The sequence below is a fragment of the Phascolarctos cinereus genome, unplaced genomic scaffold, assembly GCF_003287225.1.
Source record: "Phascolarctos cinereus isolate Bilbo 61053 unplaced genomic scaffold, phaCin_HiC Scaffold_726;HRSCAF=1367, whole genome shotgun sequence".
Lineage (NCBI taxonomy): Eukaryota > Metazoa > Chordata > Mammalia > Diprotodontia > Phascolarctidae > Phascolarctos > Phascolarctos cinereus.
The window spans coordinates 27339524-27354959 of NW_027556098.1; the positions used below are offsets into that span (position 1 = coordinate 27339524).

The 15436-nt window shown below is 36.5% G+C and overlaps 1 protein-coding gene across 1 annotated transcript in view; it reads right to left on the reverse strand.

Annotated features, from left to right (window-relative positions):
- The window catches only part of LOC110212737 (cohesin subunit SA-2-like), a 131710-nt gene that overhangs the window by 84067 nt on the left and 32207 nt on the right, over positions 1 to 15436 (reverse strand). The window contains 1 exon segment of the mRNA XM_020992744.2: positions 11865 to 11944. Coding sequence (XP_020848403.1) covers positions 11865 to 11944 — 80 coding nt within the window.

The following is a 15436-nucleotide window of genomic DNA, read 5'->3' on the forward strand; positions in this document are numbered from 1 at the left end:
GGCCCACCACAACACTAATTTTTTCCCTACTAGATTACAAGCTCTTGGACAGCAGGATCTCCTTCACAGCTTTGTATTCCCAATACCCAGCACAGGACCTTCAGGATAATATAATAAATGCTAATGCCATTTACTTCCATCACTCATTTTCTGTCTCAATTTTTCCCACCTTATAATAAAAGATTCCACTAATTTTATAATTCCCATAATGGCAATCTATAGATAACAAATGCTTAGGGTATATATTGTATAAATACATATACATATGTGTATGCCTGTACACAAACACATATTATTATATGCAAAACTAAGCATTTGCCTCTTTGAATGCAAGCTCCCTGAGAATAGAGGCTATTTTATTTCTGTCTTTGTACACACAGTGCTTAGCACATAAAAGGTGCTTTACTGCTAAAGATTTTGAAAACAATTGATTTCAAGTACCTTCATGGACCCCAATTTCCTTCTCTATAAAATGGGAGAATTGTGCTAAGGGCTTTTTTCCCCAGCTCAAACAGTCTATGACATGTTATAAACTACATTAGAGATAAAAATTATGCTCTTCAGCATACAGAGTAACTGTGTAATACTGGCTCTTAGAAAAAAGAGATTATTCTACAATGCCACACTGTCAGCAACACGGAGGGAAACGGAAGCCAGACTCCTCACCAGAAAGGCTACTTGTCAAAGACTGCTGAATATCCATCCCATGACTCAGTCAACATTGAGGAAAGCAACACTGGTATCTGGCAAAATCATCTTTCCACTTACTGCGCTAAAATTGTGCTAAAATTCTAGTTGAATCCTATACCTTAGAGCTGTCTTTTGCAGAGTACACAAAAGCAGGCCTATTCACAAGCCAGCTTCCAAGAGGATCAGTGTTTTACAAACTCTTCTGTACAACAGCACACTTTTCCAATTGCCCATGTGATCCAGTTACACTCATCCTCCCAGTGAACCATTCAAAACTATTTTCAGAGAGTAGCAGATGGTAAATTAGACACTCCAAGGAATTTTGCATCTAAGCATAGCTTGACAGACTTATGGCTTTTGTCTTTAAACAGAGTAATTTTGTGGGAAAGAATATCCCAAGTTATTTAGATCTTTACTCTGCCAGATGAATCAATGGTTCCTTTTTCTTTTTAAAAATTCTACTTACACATGCAGAGAATTGTCCAATGGCAGGAATTATGATAAAGGAGAAAGAAAGAATGAGAAAAGTTAAAAGTAAGGCTTTCTTGAAATGTAAAAATAAATTTGTCTGGAGTAGTGCTAAAGTCAGTGAACATTTCAATGGAAATGTTTCACTTAAAACGTTTCCATCAAATTCGTAATTATCAAATGCTTATTAAATACCTGCTTTGTAAAAGGCTCTAGGGTCATGAAAATAAGATAAAGACCTTACCTTCAAGGAACTTACACTCTAATACAGGGCTATGTGTAAAAGTAATTATAATACAAGGCAAAATGTGATACTTACAATCACAAAAAATTCCAGATAAAGAGTATTTGGGGGTAGGGGAAAGAGCAGTGAACCCAGAGTCAGATTAATAGTGCAATAAGATAAGTAATTTAATTGGGAAATAAAAGATGCAGCACAATGGAGAGAGATTAGAGGCAACAGTCTCTAAAGATGATGATGAGCTGTACTAGTATAATGGGAATGAAAAAATGGGGTCAGGGCATGGCAACTGGTTAGGTAAAGTGCAGTAAGAAAAAGGTGAGAGTAACAGATGTCTCTGCAATTTTGGATGTGCAAAATAATCAAGATTTACATAGTTTTGCCTTGAGTGCCATGTACTCTCCAGGTAGCAAGAACTATTATATAGCTCACTCAGGTTCAAAACTCTGGTGTCATTCTTGACTTCTCTGCCTTACGCCATAGGCGATCAGTTACCAAATCTTGCCATTTCTACTGTCACATCTCTTGCTTACCACCTGCACAGCCATTCCCACAGTTTGGGCCCTCATCATTTCTTACTCAGACTTTTGCAAACAACTTCTAACTGGTCTCCCTGCCTCAAGTCCCACAACTATGAAAGCTGCTCTCTTAAGGATCAAGTCTGACCATGTCCATGACCAAGTCCTCCCCCACCTTGTCTCATACTGAATATACTCCAGTAGCTTCCTATCATCGCTAGGTTCAAATCTAAATTCCTGTTTGGTACTGAAAGATATTCACCAGCTGGTTGCATCCTATTTATATAACCTTGTTACACACAATTCCCTTCCATTTACTCTAGGATCTAGTCATATTACTCTTCTAGCTAAGTCTCACACAACACTCCATTTCCCAACTCCATACTTTTGTATGGGCTGTCCCTTCATGCCTACAATGTCCTTCCTCCTCACCTCCACATCTCAAGACTCAGCTCAGCACTTTTTCCATTAGGGCTATCCCTATCACCCCACAGGTGCCAAGTCATCTTTTACTTCTTTTGTATGCATATAGATATTTTGTATATTAGATATGTGTGCTATCTCTTTGGTTATGATACAAACTCTGTGAGGGTATAGACTGTTTCCCTTTTGTCTCTGTATCTCCAGCACTAAGCCATTTCCTAGTACATAGCCGGCACTTAAGAAATGGTTGTTGATCCACCGACAAAGAAAATAGCTAGAAGAAGCCTATGGAAAAGGCAGAGTGCCTACCAGAGTGAACTTGAGAAATTCCAGTACTTTTCTCCTTGAGGATTTGTCTTAATTCACACAAACAGACTGAAGATGAATGCATCAAGAAAAGGAAAAGAAAAAGACATATCAATCACTTTCCTCCCTCAAATTCATACACCACATTATATTTTTCAAAGCCCTGTCATACTGTATCCTAACACTTTTGTAAGACACAAAAGGGAATGTTCTTTAAAAACAAAAGAGATCATCTAGTTCAGCCCCCTGATTTTATAGAGAGGGAAAAGGAAGCTGGGGAAGGTGAAGGGACTTGGCTGAAGTCACACAGGTAGATAGTAAGCAGCTGAGCCAAGATTCATACCTGGAGTATTCTTGACTCTAAATTCATTGTTTTTTCAACTACACTACATTGTTTAGAAAGGACAGCATCCATGCACAATTTCATATATTCCATCAGCCTTATCAGAAACCAAAAGTTATTATATTTTTAAAAAATAATAACTAAGGAAGGAATCAAAGGCATAGTCTAAATAAGAAGGTACTACAGAGTGAGTCTGGTTATGATTTTACAGTCTGAGTTTCTGATGTGATCACTGTTTGTACTTTTCTTTCAGTTTGACAGAATCCAGGCCGTGCTATACAGTGAAGGTAGTTACAGACTTGCACTACTTGCCCCATGAAACAGCTCTTATTTACTAAATACTTTAGTCACATAGAAGTGGCAAAGGAATCCATCAACTGTTGCAAACAGCATGTTCTTGTTTACACATTATTATTGGAAGCAAAGAAAGATAGAGATGGCACCTAGGCATGCTGCCAGTCTGTCTCTTGAAGCATGAAAACTATCTTTGCCCTCTATTTCAATTCTCTTGGCAGCCCAATCAGAAAGAAAGTCACAGAGGCATGACAATCCTCTCCTGTCCAGCGGTCTATGAGCCAAGCCACTTGTTGACCATAACCATGTGCAGAGAGCCTATTACCCTCTCTTGTCCTGCTCTACAGCTGCTTAAGACATTCCTCAAACAAAATGAAACAACCCTCAACTACCAAAAAAGGTCCTAGAGAAATACATAAGTCTGTTTTCTCTCACCTTTGAAGTGTTGCCATCAGCTACTTGTTTGAAACCATGATTTCTTAGAGGGGAAGGAGGTAGGGGAACAGAATGAGAAGGGTCAAAGAAGAAAAAGCAGATTATTTTTCTTGGTTTTAAAGAACAGAAAAAGAGATACAGAGTTCCTTCTTCTTATGATCCAATTAACAGTGGCACCATTATTTCTTTGAGATATATACACACCAAAGCCAACAGAATCAGGCCCCCCTGCAGAACAAAAACAAAACACAAAAAACAAACAAAAAAAGAATCAACCCCCCCAAAAAAAAAACTCAGAGAGAGTAAAAACCAGGGTCTTAAAGTTGAGGAATTCAGAGTGCCAAGTGTCCAATAAAGGTTAAGCCTCCAGGATTTAGGTTTCTAAAAATAAGTACCATTTCTGCATACCAACACTATGATATAATAAGTGTATCCTTTCCTCCACAGTATAACTATGTCATGGGGTACAGCAATAGGGGCCCTGGAGGTGGGGGTAGGGGGGAAGAACTCCATGAATCCCTGTCTTGTTGCCTCCCTTTCCCTCATTCCCACAGCAGTCTGTAGATCTTTGGTTTCTTACATTCTAAGAGAGATGTCTATAATCCCCACACCCCAATAATCACTTTTTCAAAATGCCAAGAAGCTACCAGATCTAATGATACAGCGACCCTCTGCTCACACTTCATCTTTCAATGAATGCTATGGAGCCACCTTCCTCCCTCATTCAAAAAATTGTCTTTTCCTTAAAATTTTCCACAGTAACCGTAAATAGAGCTTGTTCACAAATCTATAGGTCATTTTTCCTGTGCCATCCATTAGCTTCTGGGCAGATGTCTATGTATTAGAAAGCAAACCCTGTATATTTTTCAAAATTATTATTCTTGTAATTTACTTAGTGGTAGACTACCACTAGAAAAAAAAGTACAGATAAGTTGCATTTGGCAATCTAAAAACACAGATGGCTTTCCATACGATTGTTTTCACTTGCCCAGCTGGTACCTAAAAAATAAACAAACCATACATTACCTGACCCAAAAGCAGGAACACACCATTCCTAATGCTGAGAAAGCAAGGTAAATCTGGTCAATGGATGGCAGGCCAGTGAAAATATTAACATTAATTTATACCACCACACAAATCTGTAGGATTTATACCCTATAAAAATTTGACTTATATTTTACTTATATGAAAATAATTAATAGAACCACCCTAACTGTATTCAAGAAAATAGGATGTCACATCCTAAATGTTGGGCCCTGGATATAAAGTCAATGCCAGGAAATGCAACACTGGTGAAAATATATGTGGGCTGGCAGATTTTGAGAGATTATTCACAAGGCTAAATTAAAGCCAGCTTAGTTTTTAGCACTTGTTGCCTTATCACCAGGGTAACTCATACCACTTAATGTGAGCCACAAATCCTCAAACAAACCACCCCCACATCCTAGTCAATTTGAATGAACCCAAGGTCAGGCAACACTATCCCCCCCATTCTAATAGAGGCTTGATTGCCCCTATTTTCTCAACCTCAAGATCAAGTACCCAACCTAGAACCATATTCATTCTAGTCTATTCAAGGAAAAGACTCCAGTGGACACACATTTTACTTCCTTTCATCTGTCACTGTCACCATCCTGAAGATGGGAGTTGTCAGTAGAAAATTAACAGCCTGTTCTCTTCATGCTTGTTATGCTCCATGTAAAATTAGGATCACAGCAACCCCATTAGATCTAATGGGAATATTTTCCCTTATCAGAGCATAAAAGGCTACAGCTATTTTCAGCAGGAACTTGTGTGTCTACTAGGCAAGAAATAAATAACCTCCATTAAACAAATGGTGGGCTCCACAAAAAAAAAAAGGAAATTTTAAATTACAAAACTTATGTACATTTCTTGCTTCTTCCTCATATTCTTTTAAGAAGTACTCCCATGGAATTTTTGAAATTTAAAGAGCAAACATTTTGAACACATGCATAAATTTCTTCCCCATGCAATAATCTCATGCTGTTAGAGAACTGCTGTTGGTAGAAACTACATGTTTTAAACACTGGACTCATTTGATTTCTATCATCCAAGGATTTAAGGAACCCCAAGTCTGATCTTGTGCTTTTTAGAAATAGCAAGAAATGCTGTAACCAAGTACAGTTCTAGTATGTGCTAAGAGGAAGCTCTAATATAAATTAAACTATTATCTTTAGTATTACAGCCCAGTAAATTTAAACAAAATTAAAATAAGGCCTAAAATTAAGTTTTTAAAAGGGATTCCTGAGATCATGTAGGCTTTACATTATATTTCAAGCGTAAGAGAAATTCCTCAGGGATTTTTTCTCCTAAAAATATATCGGTTAGAGTAAATTCTAACATTTTCCTCTTAGCTCAGTGGGTAGGTGGGAAGGGGTAGAAACACACATACATACACACACACACACACACACACACACACACACACACACAGTTAATCTTGAGTTCTTTTTGATCTCATTTCAAAGTAAACAATATATATGAATCACTTCTGAACTGCTCACAAATGTACAAAAGATTGTGTAAACCTATCAACACTCCACTATTGGTCTAGCTAGAACAACTATTTCAACAGTGAATTAAAAATATTCTAGCCACAAAAGTCAGCTAAGTGAGTGAATGCTAAAAAGTTACCATATACCAGATAAAAGCATTTCATCCAAGTTTCCATGTAGTGCTTACTGTGCACTTGTGGCCAAAACTAGCTTTGACAATGAGACTGGTCACAATGAGATCCTCAATTCTCAGTTGTATCTTTAATTCTTGTCCCTTATACATTTCCTAATAATCTAAATAAACAATTGGGCCTTCTGCTTCAGCTACACTGATAGCATGAAACAAAAATGACAGATGCGGTGACCAAATCTCTGCCATGGATTAGCCAGCAGGAATACGTTTGTTAACTAATCTATACTCAAAGGAAAGAGAGGTTTTATGGCAGCTTGCAAACTTTTTAGCATTAGATTATTCAGAACCAGTTGAATGACTAGACTCAAGCAGTGGTAACTAACCGATGTCATATTAATTTAAGTTTGCTAAAAGAGTGCCACAAGGTTTTGTCATTGGCCCTGGGACATTCAATAATTTTGTCAATTACATGAACAAAGAAGCAGACAGCATGCATGTCAAATTTGTAGGTGATATATAAAGCTGAGAGGGGAGAGTTACTAACACTGACAGAAACAAGATCCAAAAGATATCTTGGTGGGTTGGAATGATGGGATGAATCAAATAAGGTGAACTTTTAACAGGGACAAATGTATAAACCCTTTCCATGAACAGTAAATATCAACTACACAACTACAATATGTGGAAACAATGGCTAGATATTCATAAGAAGCTGCTGTACAAATGAAAAAAAGAACTGGAGGTTTTAACGGACTGCCAACTCAATGTACGTCAATAGAATGATGTAGCAACTAAAAACCCTAATGCAGTTTTAAGCTGCACTGATAGAACTACAGTGTCTGGAATGAAGGAGGTAACAGTGCAACTGTTCTCTGAGCTCTGTTCAGGCCACATTGGGAATACTGTGTCAAATTTTGGGCATCACCTTTTAGGAAGAACACATGCAAATGAGGACAACCAGAATGAAGAGAATTAAAGGCAAGCCATACAGGAACAGTTGAAGAGGTCATGGCTGCTGACATCATGTCTTTTAAGGAATATCACAGAAAAGGAGGATTACACTTGTTTGGCTTCATCTTCACACTGCAGAGCTAGCAAAGTATAAGCTTGCTGAAGGCAGGTATGATTTTAATTTGTATCTATAGCACCGAGCAAACTGTTTTGCACATCACAAGCAGGAGGATACAGTGGAATTCACATTGGGACTGGAAGTTGGAAGTGACTGCAGGTTGGGTCTCACCTCTGATAAGCCCCACCTCTGTGCCTATGGGCAAGTAACTGAACTTCCCAGCTTCAGTTATCTCATCTCTCATATGCAGGCATAACATTTGGATCACAGGGTAGACTGTGAAAAGCTTTGCAGATGTTAAAGAACCATATAAATGGGAGCTGCTATTATTATTATGCACTTTAAAATGTGTGTTCAATCAAATTGTTAAAAATTACAGAGCTAGATTTTTTTTGTTTGATATACAGAAAAATGTTCTAACAATTACAGCTATTTAAAAGTGGAGAGTGCCTGTCTCTCAAGATACTGAGTTCAACATCAGAAGAGGTCTTTACAAAGACTGAACCCCCAGTTATCAGAATGTTGAACTATCTTAGATAACCTCTGATTTGGCCTTCCTTAATCGTCAAAAAAAAAATATCACTGAACTTTGTATCTAAGTTTTGTACCAGCAATCCAAGCAAAGAAATAAGCACACCAAGATTTTCAGTAAGACTTCAACAGCTGCAATGTAAACACAAAGCCTGTTAGTTCCAGGATAGAACAAGGAGGAGACTGAGAGAGAACATTACTAGGATTTAACAATGGGGCACTACTCCTTCTAGCACAAGAACAAATAAGAAGAACATAAAGGCTGAATTGTACTTTCATCATCCAGTCCTCTATGTTTACTAAAAGCCAAAATGTTCCATTTTTTAAAGGCCAGTAAAAAGAGTATTGGAGTATGCTAAGTTTAGTTGTACTACCACTACTCAAATCAATGAAATAATTTTATGAGAAATAAGTAAAAAAAAAAATTCCATTCAGATCACTATCTCCCACTGACTTCTCTAAAAGTTACAGTATCAGTAGAGGTATGAGATTACTATTTGATACTTTTTAAGGGCTGATGCATTAGAAAGGAGCTAGGCCCCCCCAGTGGCCATAAAAGCAACACACTCAATGATTTTTAGAGAGCAGCAGCATCCAGGGGACACCCTTGCTTTTTTGGCATGGTAAGTGATACTATATGACAAGCACTCAACTGGTATACACAGGACCTGTGAAATTCTAGCTTTGAAATTTACCGTGTGACCCAATGGGCACATTTCTTATTGACTCCCTGGGCCTCAGTTCCTCAATCTATAAGACAGGCATTAAGATTCAATGATTTTTAAGACACTAAAGTACTACTAAGCACAGTGATTAGGATAATTTCACCGAGAGATGCTAGATTCACCTAGGGCTCTCACAACTAGAAATCCATATAAGATCTATCATTCATATTACAGAATCAAAAAGTGGGTTTTCCCCCTGATATTAAATTTTTCCAACTCTTAGATTTCTACCTAAGAGTCTTCTATCATATTCTCACTCCTATGAGATGACAATTTCACCTCCTTAAGTACATCTCCCCAACGTCTCCCCGTGGACCCTGCCCTAACTCCACTCAATCAAGATGATCTATTTGGTAAAAAAAACTAGAGTTCATATTCAAATTATTCCACACATTTTTACAAGTGTTTTCTTCACAGTAACCTTGAGAGATAGTTCAAATATTATTTCCATTTAATAGATGAGAAAACTGAGGTTCAGAAAACTGAAGTGAATTACCTATAGCTACGTCACTGGCCATTAAAGTAACGTGGGCTGCCAGACACTTTTCCTCATTCCAGATCTGGTGCTCTTTTCACTATGCCACACCGCCTCCTAGCAGCATCTTAACTCAAATCACACTAACTCACAGGATACAATCAGCATAATGAACATCTGCTTTTCATTACACTGGCAGCCCTGTTGGCCTCAACTGGAAAAAGGGAAGCAACACAAATGGTTAAAAAAGGTTGCCCAGGCCTCTGTTCACTTAATGAGTTAGTATAAAATCTGACTAATTCATCATTTTTTGTTCTTCTAAGAAAAACCTCTTTTGTACAAAACTATGTGGAATATAATATTAGTTCTGGTCTGGAAGCTAAAACACTGACTGCAGAATATTTTACACATAATTCTTTTCCTTTCTTCCCCAACAAAGCTAATGCTTCCACCTAACAACAACCCATACTGTTCTGCTCAACATGGTTTGATCCAGAAGGAAAAACAGTTGCTGAGAAGGCAGGAACACTTTATCTTTCATTTGGTGAACTTTTTAGCTACATCTCCTCCCATGTCAAGCTAGGTTGACTGAGCAAAAGCTGCATAAGTCAGCAAGGTATACAATCTGATCACTGACTCAGGATGGTTCAGGGCCACTCTAGTTATAACAAATGAAGAGCCTCTGGGTTTGCAGTCATAATCTCTTCTTTCCTTCTGCACATTTCTATTTTGGAAATTCCTTTTTTAAAAGTTTCTTAGAGACTGGATTATGGGTCTTCCAATAAAAACTTAATTTAACCACTTGAATAAAAGTGTCTTCTCTCACCCTCTACACCAATTTTTTTTAAAGGCAAGGTTTCTTTTTTAAATTAAGCTATCACATTAATTCTTATTCTTAATTATACACTATTTATTTGAAGTCCACAACTGAACACTGACATCGAACTGAAACTAGCCAGAGGGAGTAATAACTTAGCAGGTAGGACCCAAGTGACTATGAACAAGACATTTAACCCTCTCTAGATTTCAGTTTCCTCATCTGAAAAATGGGAAGGGAGGAAGTATTGTTAGACTACATGATGTCTAAGATCTCTTCCAATTCTAAATCCTATGAGTTAATAAATGATTTTCCTAGATACTTGGGACCAAGAAAAAGCAGATGATGATTAAGTCACATGAATAAAAGTTAGCTAGCTTCCTATAACTTCATGAAGTCATATGGTCTAGATAAGAACTTGCATACTCCAGAACTTAACTCTGTGTACAGGTTTTCAAGGACATAAATTTCCCCACAGTCCAACCATACTTTTTTACTAAAATTAACTTTCTCAGCTTCAGCTTTTATGGTACTTGGTGTTTTACACTAGAATTTTTAAAAACTTTTATCCTACAAAATGATAAACTACAATATTATTCCATGCTTCTTTGTTTTGAAATCTTTCCTTGATTCTTATTTCACCCAAAACTTGAAGTCTCTACCATATTAACAAGCATTTGCTCAAATATTGCTTGGAATTATCCTCTACTTGTTTATTTTTTTTTCTTATTTACCCAGCTAGACATAATAAAATCAAAGAATCTTAAGTGCTGAAAGGAACCTCAGAGATCAGAAAATCACAGACCTAGTGCTGGAAGGAGCTCAGAGGCCATTTCTTCTAACACTTCCTTTCTAAAAATCAAGGAAACTGAGGCTCAGGAAGGTTAAGTGATTTACCAATGGTCACAGAGATAGTAAGCATCAGAGGCAGGACTTCAACCTAGGTCCTGTGATTCCAGACACAGTGTTCACTTAGTAACCGAACAGAAATCCCCACTACAATACCTCTGACAAGTCATTAAACCTCTGCTTGAAGACCTCTAGGGGCTAGGAAACTAATGACCTACTAAGACAGCCCTTCGGACAGCTCAAATTGTTAGGTTACTCCTTATATCTGGCCAAAATCTACCTTTCTGAAATCGTAGTTGTTGCTCCTAATTCTGACCAGTAGATCCAAAGAGAGCAAGTTTAACCCCTCTTTTGCACAATAAACCCTTCAAGCACTTCAAAAGTAAAAACTATTTTTTTACTTACTAATATCCTTGGATCCTCACAGTGCCAGGCCCATAGTAGGTCCCTAAATACATAATTATTGAACAATACATCAGACAACAGGTTTATCGAGGCTACAGACTTTAGAGATGGGCCCAAAACCTTAATAAAATGGAGAAGAGAGCCACACATGTAAAAAATATTCCCCAATCCAGACAGCCATATGTTAGCTATTTTCCATCATGAATCCTGCCAATAACAACAAATGCACACCTTGAGGCCTGAGAATGAAAGCCTTCTGAAAGATCCTTAAATCTGGTACAGCTTCTTAAAACTAAATACAACAAAACAGCTAGAAATATAATTAGTATATAGTAGGTAGAAGGAGTTAGCTATCATTATTGTATATAAATTCACTGAACTTAACAAGGAAAACTTTCTTAAAAACTCAGCAACAAGAAAGTTATAACCCATCAACTTTACTTATAAGCTGTTCGCCTATGCCAAAGCTTTACCTGTAAGCTTTACCTATAACTTTACCTATAAGCTGTTTGCCATATCCCCCAGAATGTGCAGAAATCAATAATTTTACCTAGAGCTTACTGCATGCTATATGTCAATATAGCTATTCAAACAATAAAATAGATATATTTTGAAAAGATATTTACAGGACCATCAGCATCACAAGTTTCATGGCTTCAACAGCTACTTCAGGTTCCTTGTCTGTAGTCATGGAAACAATTCGACTCTATTAGATGCAAAATGACAAAAAAAAAAAGAAAAGTAACACATTTTGTTCAAGATATTCTTCAAGTAACAAATAATACCTATTTGTTATGTCAGTAACAAATGTATTATTATGTACTACTAAATGAAAGTTGTTTGAATTTTTCATTACCTTCCAAAATAACTACCACATAATTCTTAAGCACAATAGTATATTATAATCTTTCATAGAAATCAACAGTATTCAAAACTAGGATAACAGGTTATAAGGCACAAGAAGAAATCTCAATTACACAAAATTGAAAAGTTTTTGTTTTCACACATTCACAAAAAATCAGTGCAGCCAGAATCAGAAGACAAACTATAGATAGCAGTGCTACATATCTGCATTAAATGTAGCTGATAAAATACTGTTATCCAAAAATCTATGGAGAAGTGACATGAATCTATAAGATTAAGAGCCATTCTCTGATAAGCAATTAGGTTTATGAAAAGTTTTCAAAAGAAGAAACATGAACTTTTAACAATCAGGAAAATAATAGTACCAAAAGGCAACTATCATTTCAGTTTCTTTTTCTGTAACCATAGAATACAGCACAATATGGATTCAAAACCACTAATAAGCAGAGAAACACAGATTAATACAACTTTTACATCCATTACAGTAGAAAAACATTAAAGTGGAAAAACTCAAAGGAGAGACCATGGGAAAACAAAATCAAATATAAACTCCTCTGTTCGTCAACTAATGCTTAGCTCTGACCTACCTCTCCAGATTTACTTTTACATATTATTTCATTCATATACTGTGAAATGACTTTTTCACTCTTCTTCATATAGGACACTATCTTCCACCTCTATACCTTTGCAAAGGTGGTCCACCATGTCTGAAATACTTTCCTCTTCACTACAACCTCTTGGAATCCCTAGATCAGAAGTGGGGAACCTGAGGCCTCAAGGCCACATGCGGCCCTCTAGATCCTCAAGTGCAACCCTTGACTGAATCCAAACTTCACAGAACAAATCCCCTTAATAAAAGGATTTGTTCCATGAAACTTGGACTCAGTCAAAAGGCGGCACCCAAGGACCTATAAAGCCACACGTGGCCTCAAGGCTGCAGGTTTCCCACTCACGCCTACATCAATCCACTGCCACCTCCTACACAAGACCCTTCCTGATACCCTCAACTGCTAGTGCCTTCCCTCCAAAATTACCTTGTATTTATTTTGTATATAATTGCACATGTACATGTTGTCTTCCCCAACAGAATGTATGCACACTGAGGGCAAGAATAGGTTCAGTTTTGTCTTTGTATATGTAATGTCTAGCACAGTGCCATAATAAGTACCTAATAAATGTTTCTTAATTAATTGTTCACTATGGTATTAGATTATAAGTGATTAAAGTATAAAGATCAGGTATTTCTGATCTAAATTACATAATCATAAGAGAACCACATCATGTATAGGGGACACAACTGTTCTTTGTATGGTGATTCTGTCTTCCTAAGGCAGAAATCACATTCTATTTCTTTTTGTATCTGCAACAGCAACAAGTATGATATTAGGTGACCGATCCATAACTAATAACTCATAATTGACAATGCCCACCATGTCAATTGCAACCTACTGTATGAGTCATTTAGAAGGCAAAATTGTAACTACAGAAATAATGTCAAGGAATATCTCCTAGAAATATAAAAAGATCACTAACACAAGCTACACACAAGATATCAGTCCTTCAGAAGGTACTTATAGTCCCACCTTCTCCATGAAGCTTTTCCTGTTAATTCAGTCATTCATCTCTCTCCTTTCTGATTGCCCAGAATGCTCATGGCACTGAATTATGCTATATATGAACTCATACTATCCTGTTTTACACATATAATGTTTATCTCCCCAGAAATACTGAAAAGTTCTTGAGGCCAGGAAATGCATGATATAGACACACAGAAAATACTCCATAAATACCTAATGAAATAAACTGATGAATTAACCTTCAAGATGATAGCACTCCCTTGTGTCAGAAACAAAAGTTCAGAAATAACTATTTCAGTTCAAAAATAACACATTTTAAAGCAATTTGGAATTATGCTAAGAAAGTGCCCTTTGACCCAAATATCCCAAGGAAGACGAGGAAGTCAATACAGAAAGGTCTAATATACACCAAAATACTGATAGCATCAATTTTTGCAGTAGCAATATACCATAAGGCATTAGAAGCAATTGGTGGCTAATTGGATAGAGCACTGGGCCTGCAGCCAATAAGATCTGAGTTCAAACTCACTTACCAACTTTGTGACCCTGTGCACAATCTTTGGGAAGATGAACTAAGGTAATTTTTGTTTTTTGAGTTTTTTAATTTTTATTTATTTTACTTTTAATTCATGGAATAAAACAAGCATTTCCATGACACAGTATAATAAAAAAAAGATGACTGCATATAAAACTACAAATCTATTATGTACAACTTGCTATTCCTTTTAAATATATAATAATCATGTATATTTCTTTTTTCTCTACTCTCCTCCCCGCCGCCCTTGAGATGATTACCATTATATACAAACAGTAAAATCATTCCATACATACTTCTATTTATCAGTTTTTTTCTCTGGATGCAAATAGTATCTTCCTGCATATGTGCTTTGTAGTTCATCTGGATATTTATAATGGTCAAAATGACTTATTCACTTGGAGTTATTCTTAAAACAATATTACTGTTAGTACATACAATGTTCTCTTGGTTCTGCTCATTTCACTCTTCTTGATTCATGCTTTTCTAAGATCACTGCTTCCATCATTTCTTACAGCACAGTGGTATCACAATCATATCATCACAATCATATACCACTTCTTCAACCATTCCCATTTTCATGGGCATCCCTGCAATGTCTAGTTCTTTGCCACCAAAGAGAGTTGCTATAAACACTTTAGAACATGTAGGTACTTTTTCTTTTTCCCTAATCATCTTTAGAAACAGATCTAGTAGCAGTATTGCTGGGTCAAAGGGTATAGGTAGTTTAATAATCCTTTGGGCATAAATCCAGATTACTCTCCAAAATAGTTGGATCAGTTCACAATTCTATCAACAATAAATTAGTGTCTCAATTTTTCCACTTCCTCTCCAAAATTTGTCTCTTTCCCCTTCAAACATTTCAGTCCATCTGGGAGGTGTAAAAAGATATCTCAAGGTTGTTTTAATTTGCATTCCTCTAATCAATAATTTAGAGCATTTTTCTTATGACTATAAATTGTTTTGATTTCTTCATCAGAAAACTGCCTGTTCATATCCTTTGACCATTTATCAATAATGACTTATATTCTTGTAGATTTGACAAAGTTCTTTTAAGTATTTGAGATATAAGACTTTTATCTAAGAAACTGTCTATAAATTTTCCCAATTTCCTGATTTCCCTCTGATCTTGGCTACATCTGTTTTATTTGTACAAAAACTTATTAATTTAATGTAATTGAAATTATTCATTGTACACCCCACTCTGCTCTCTATCTCTTGT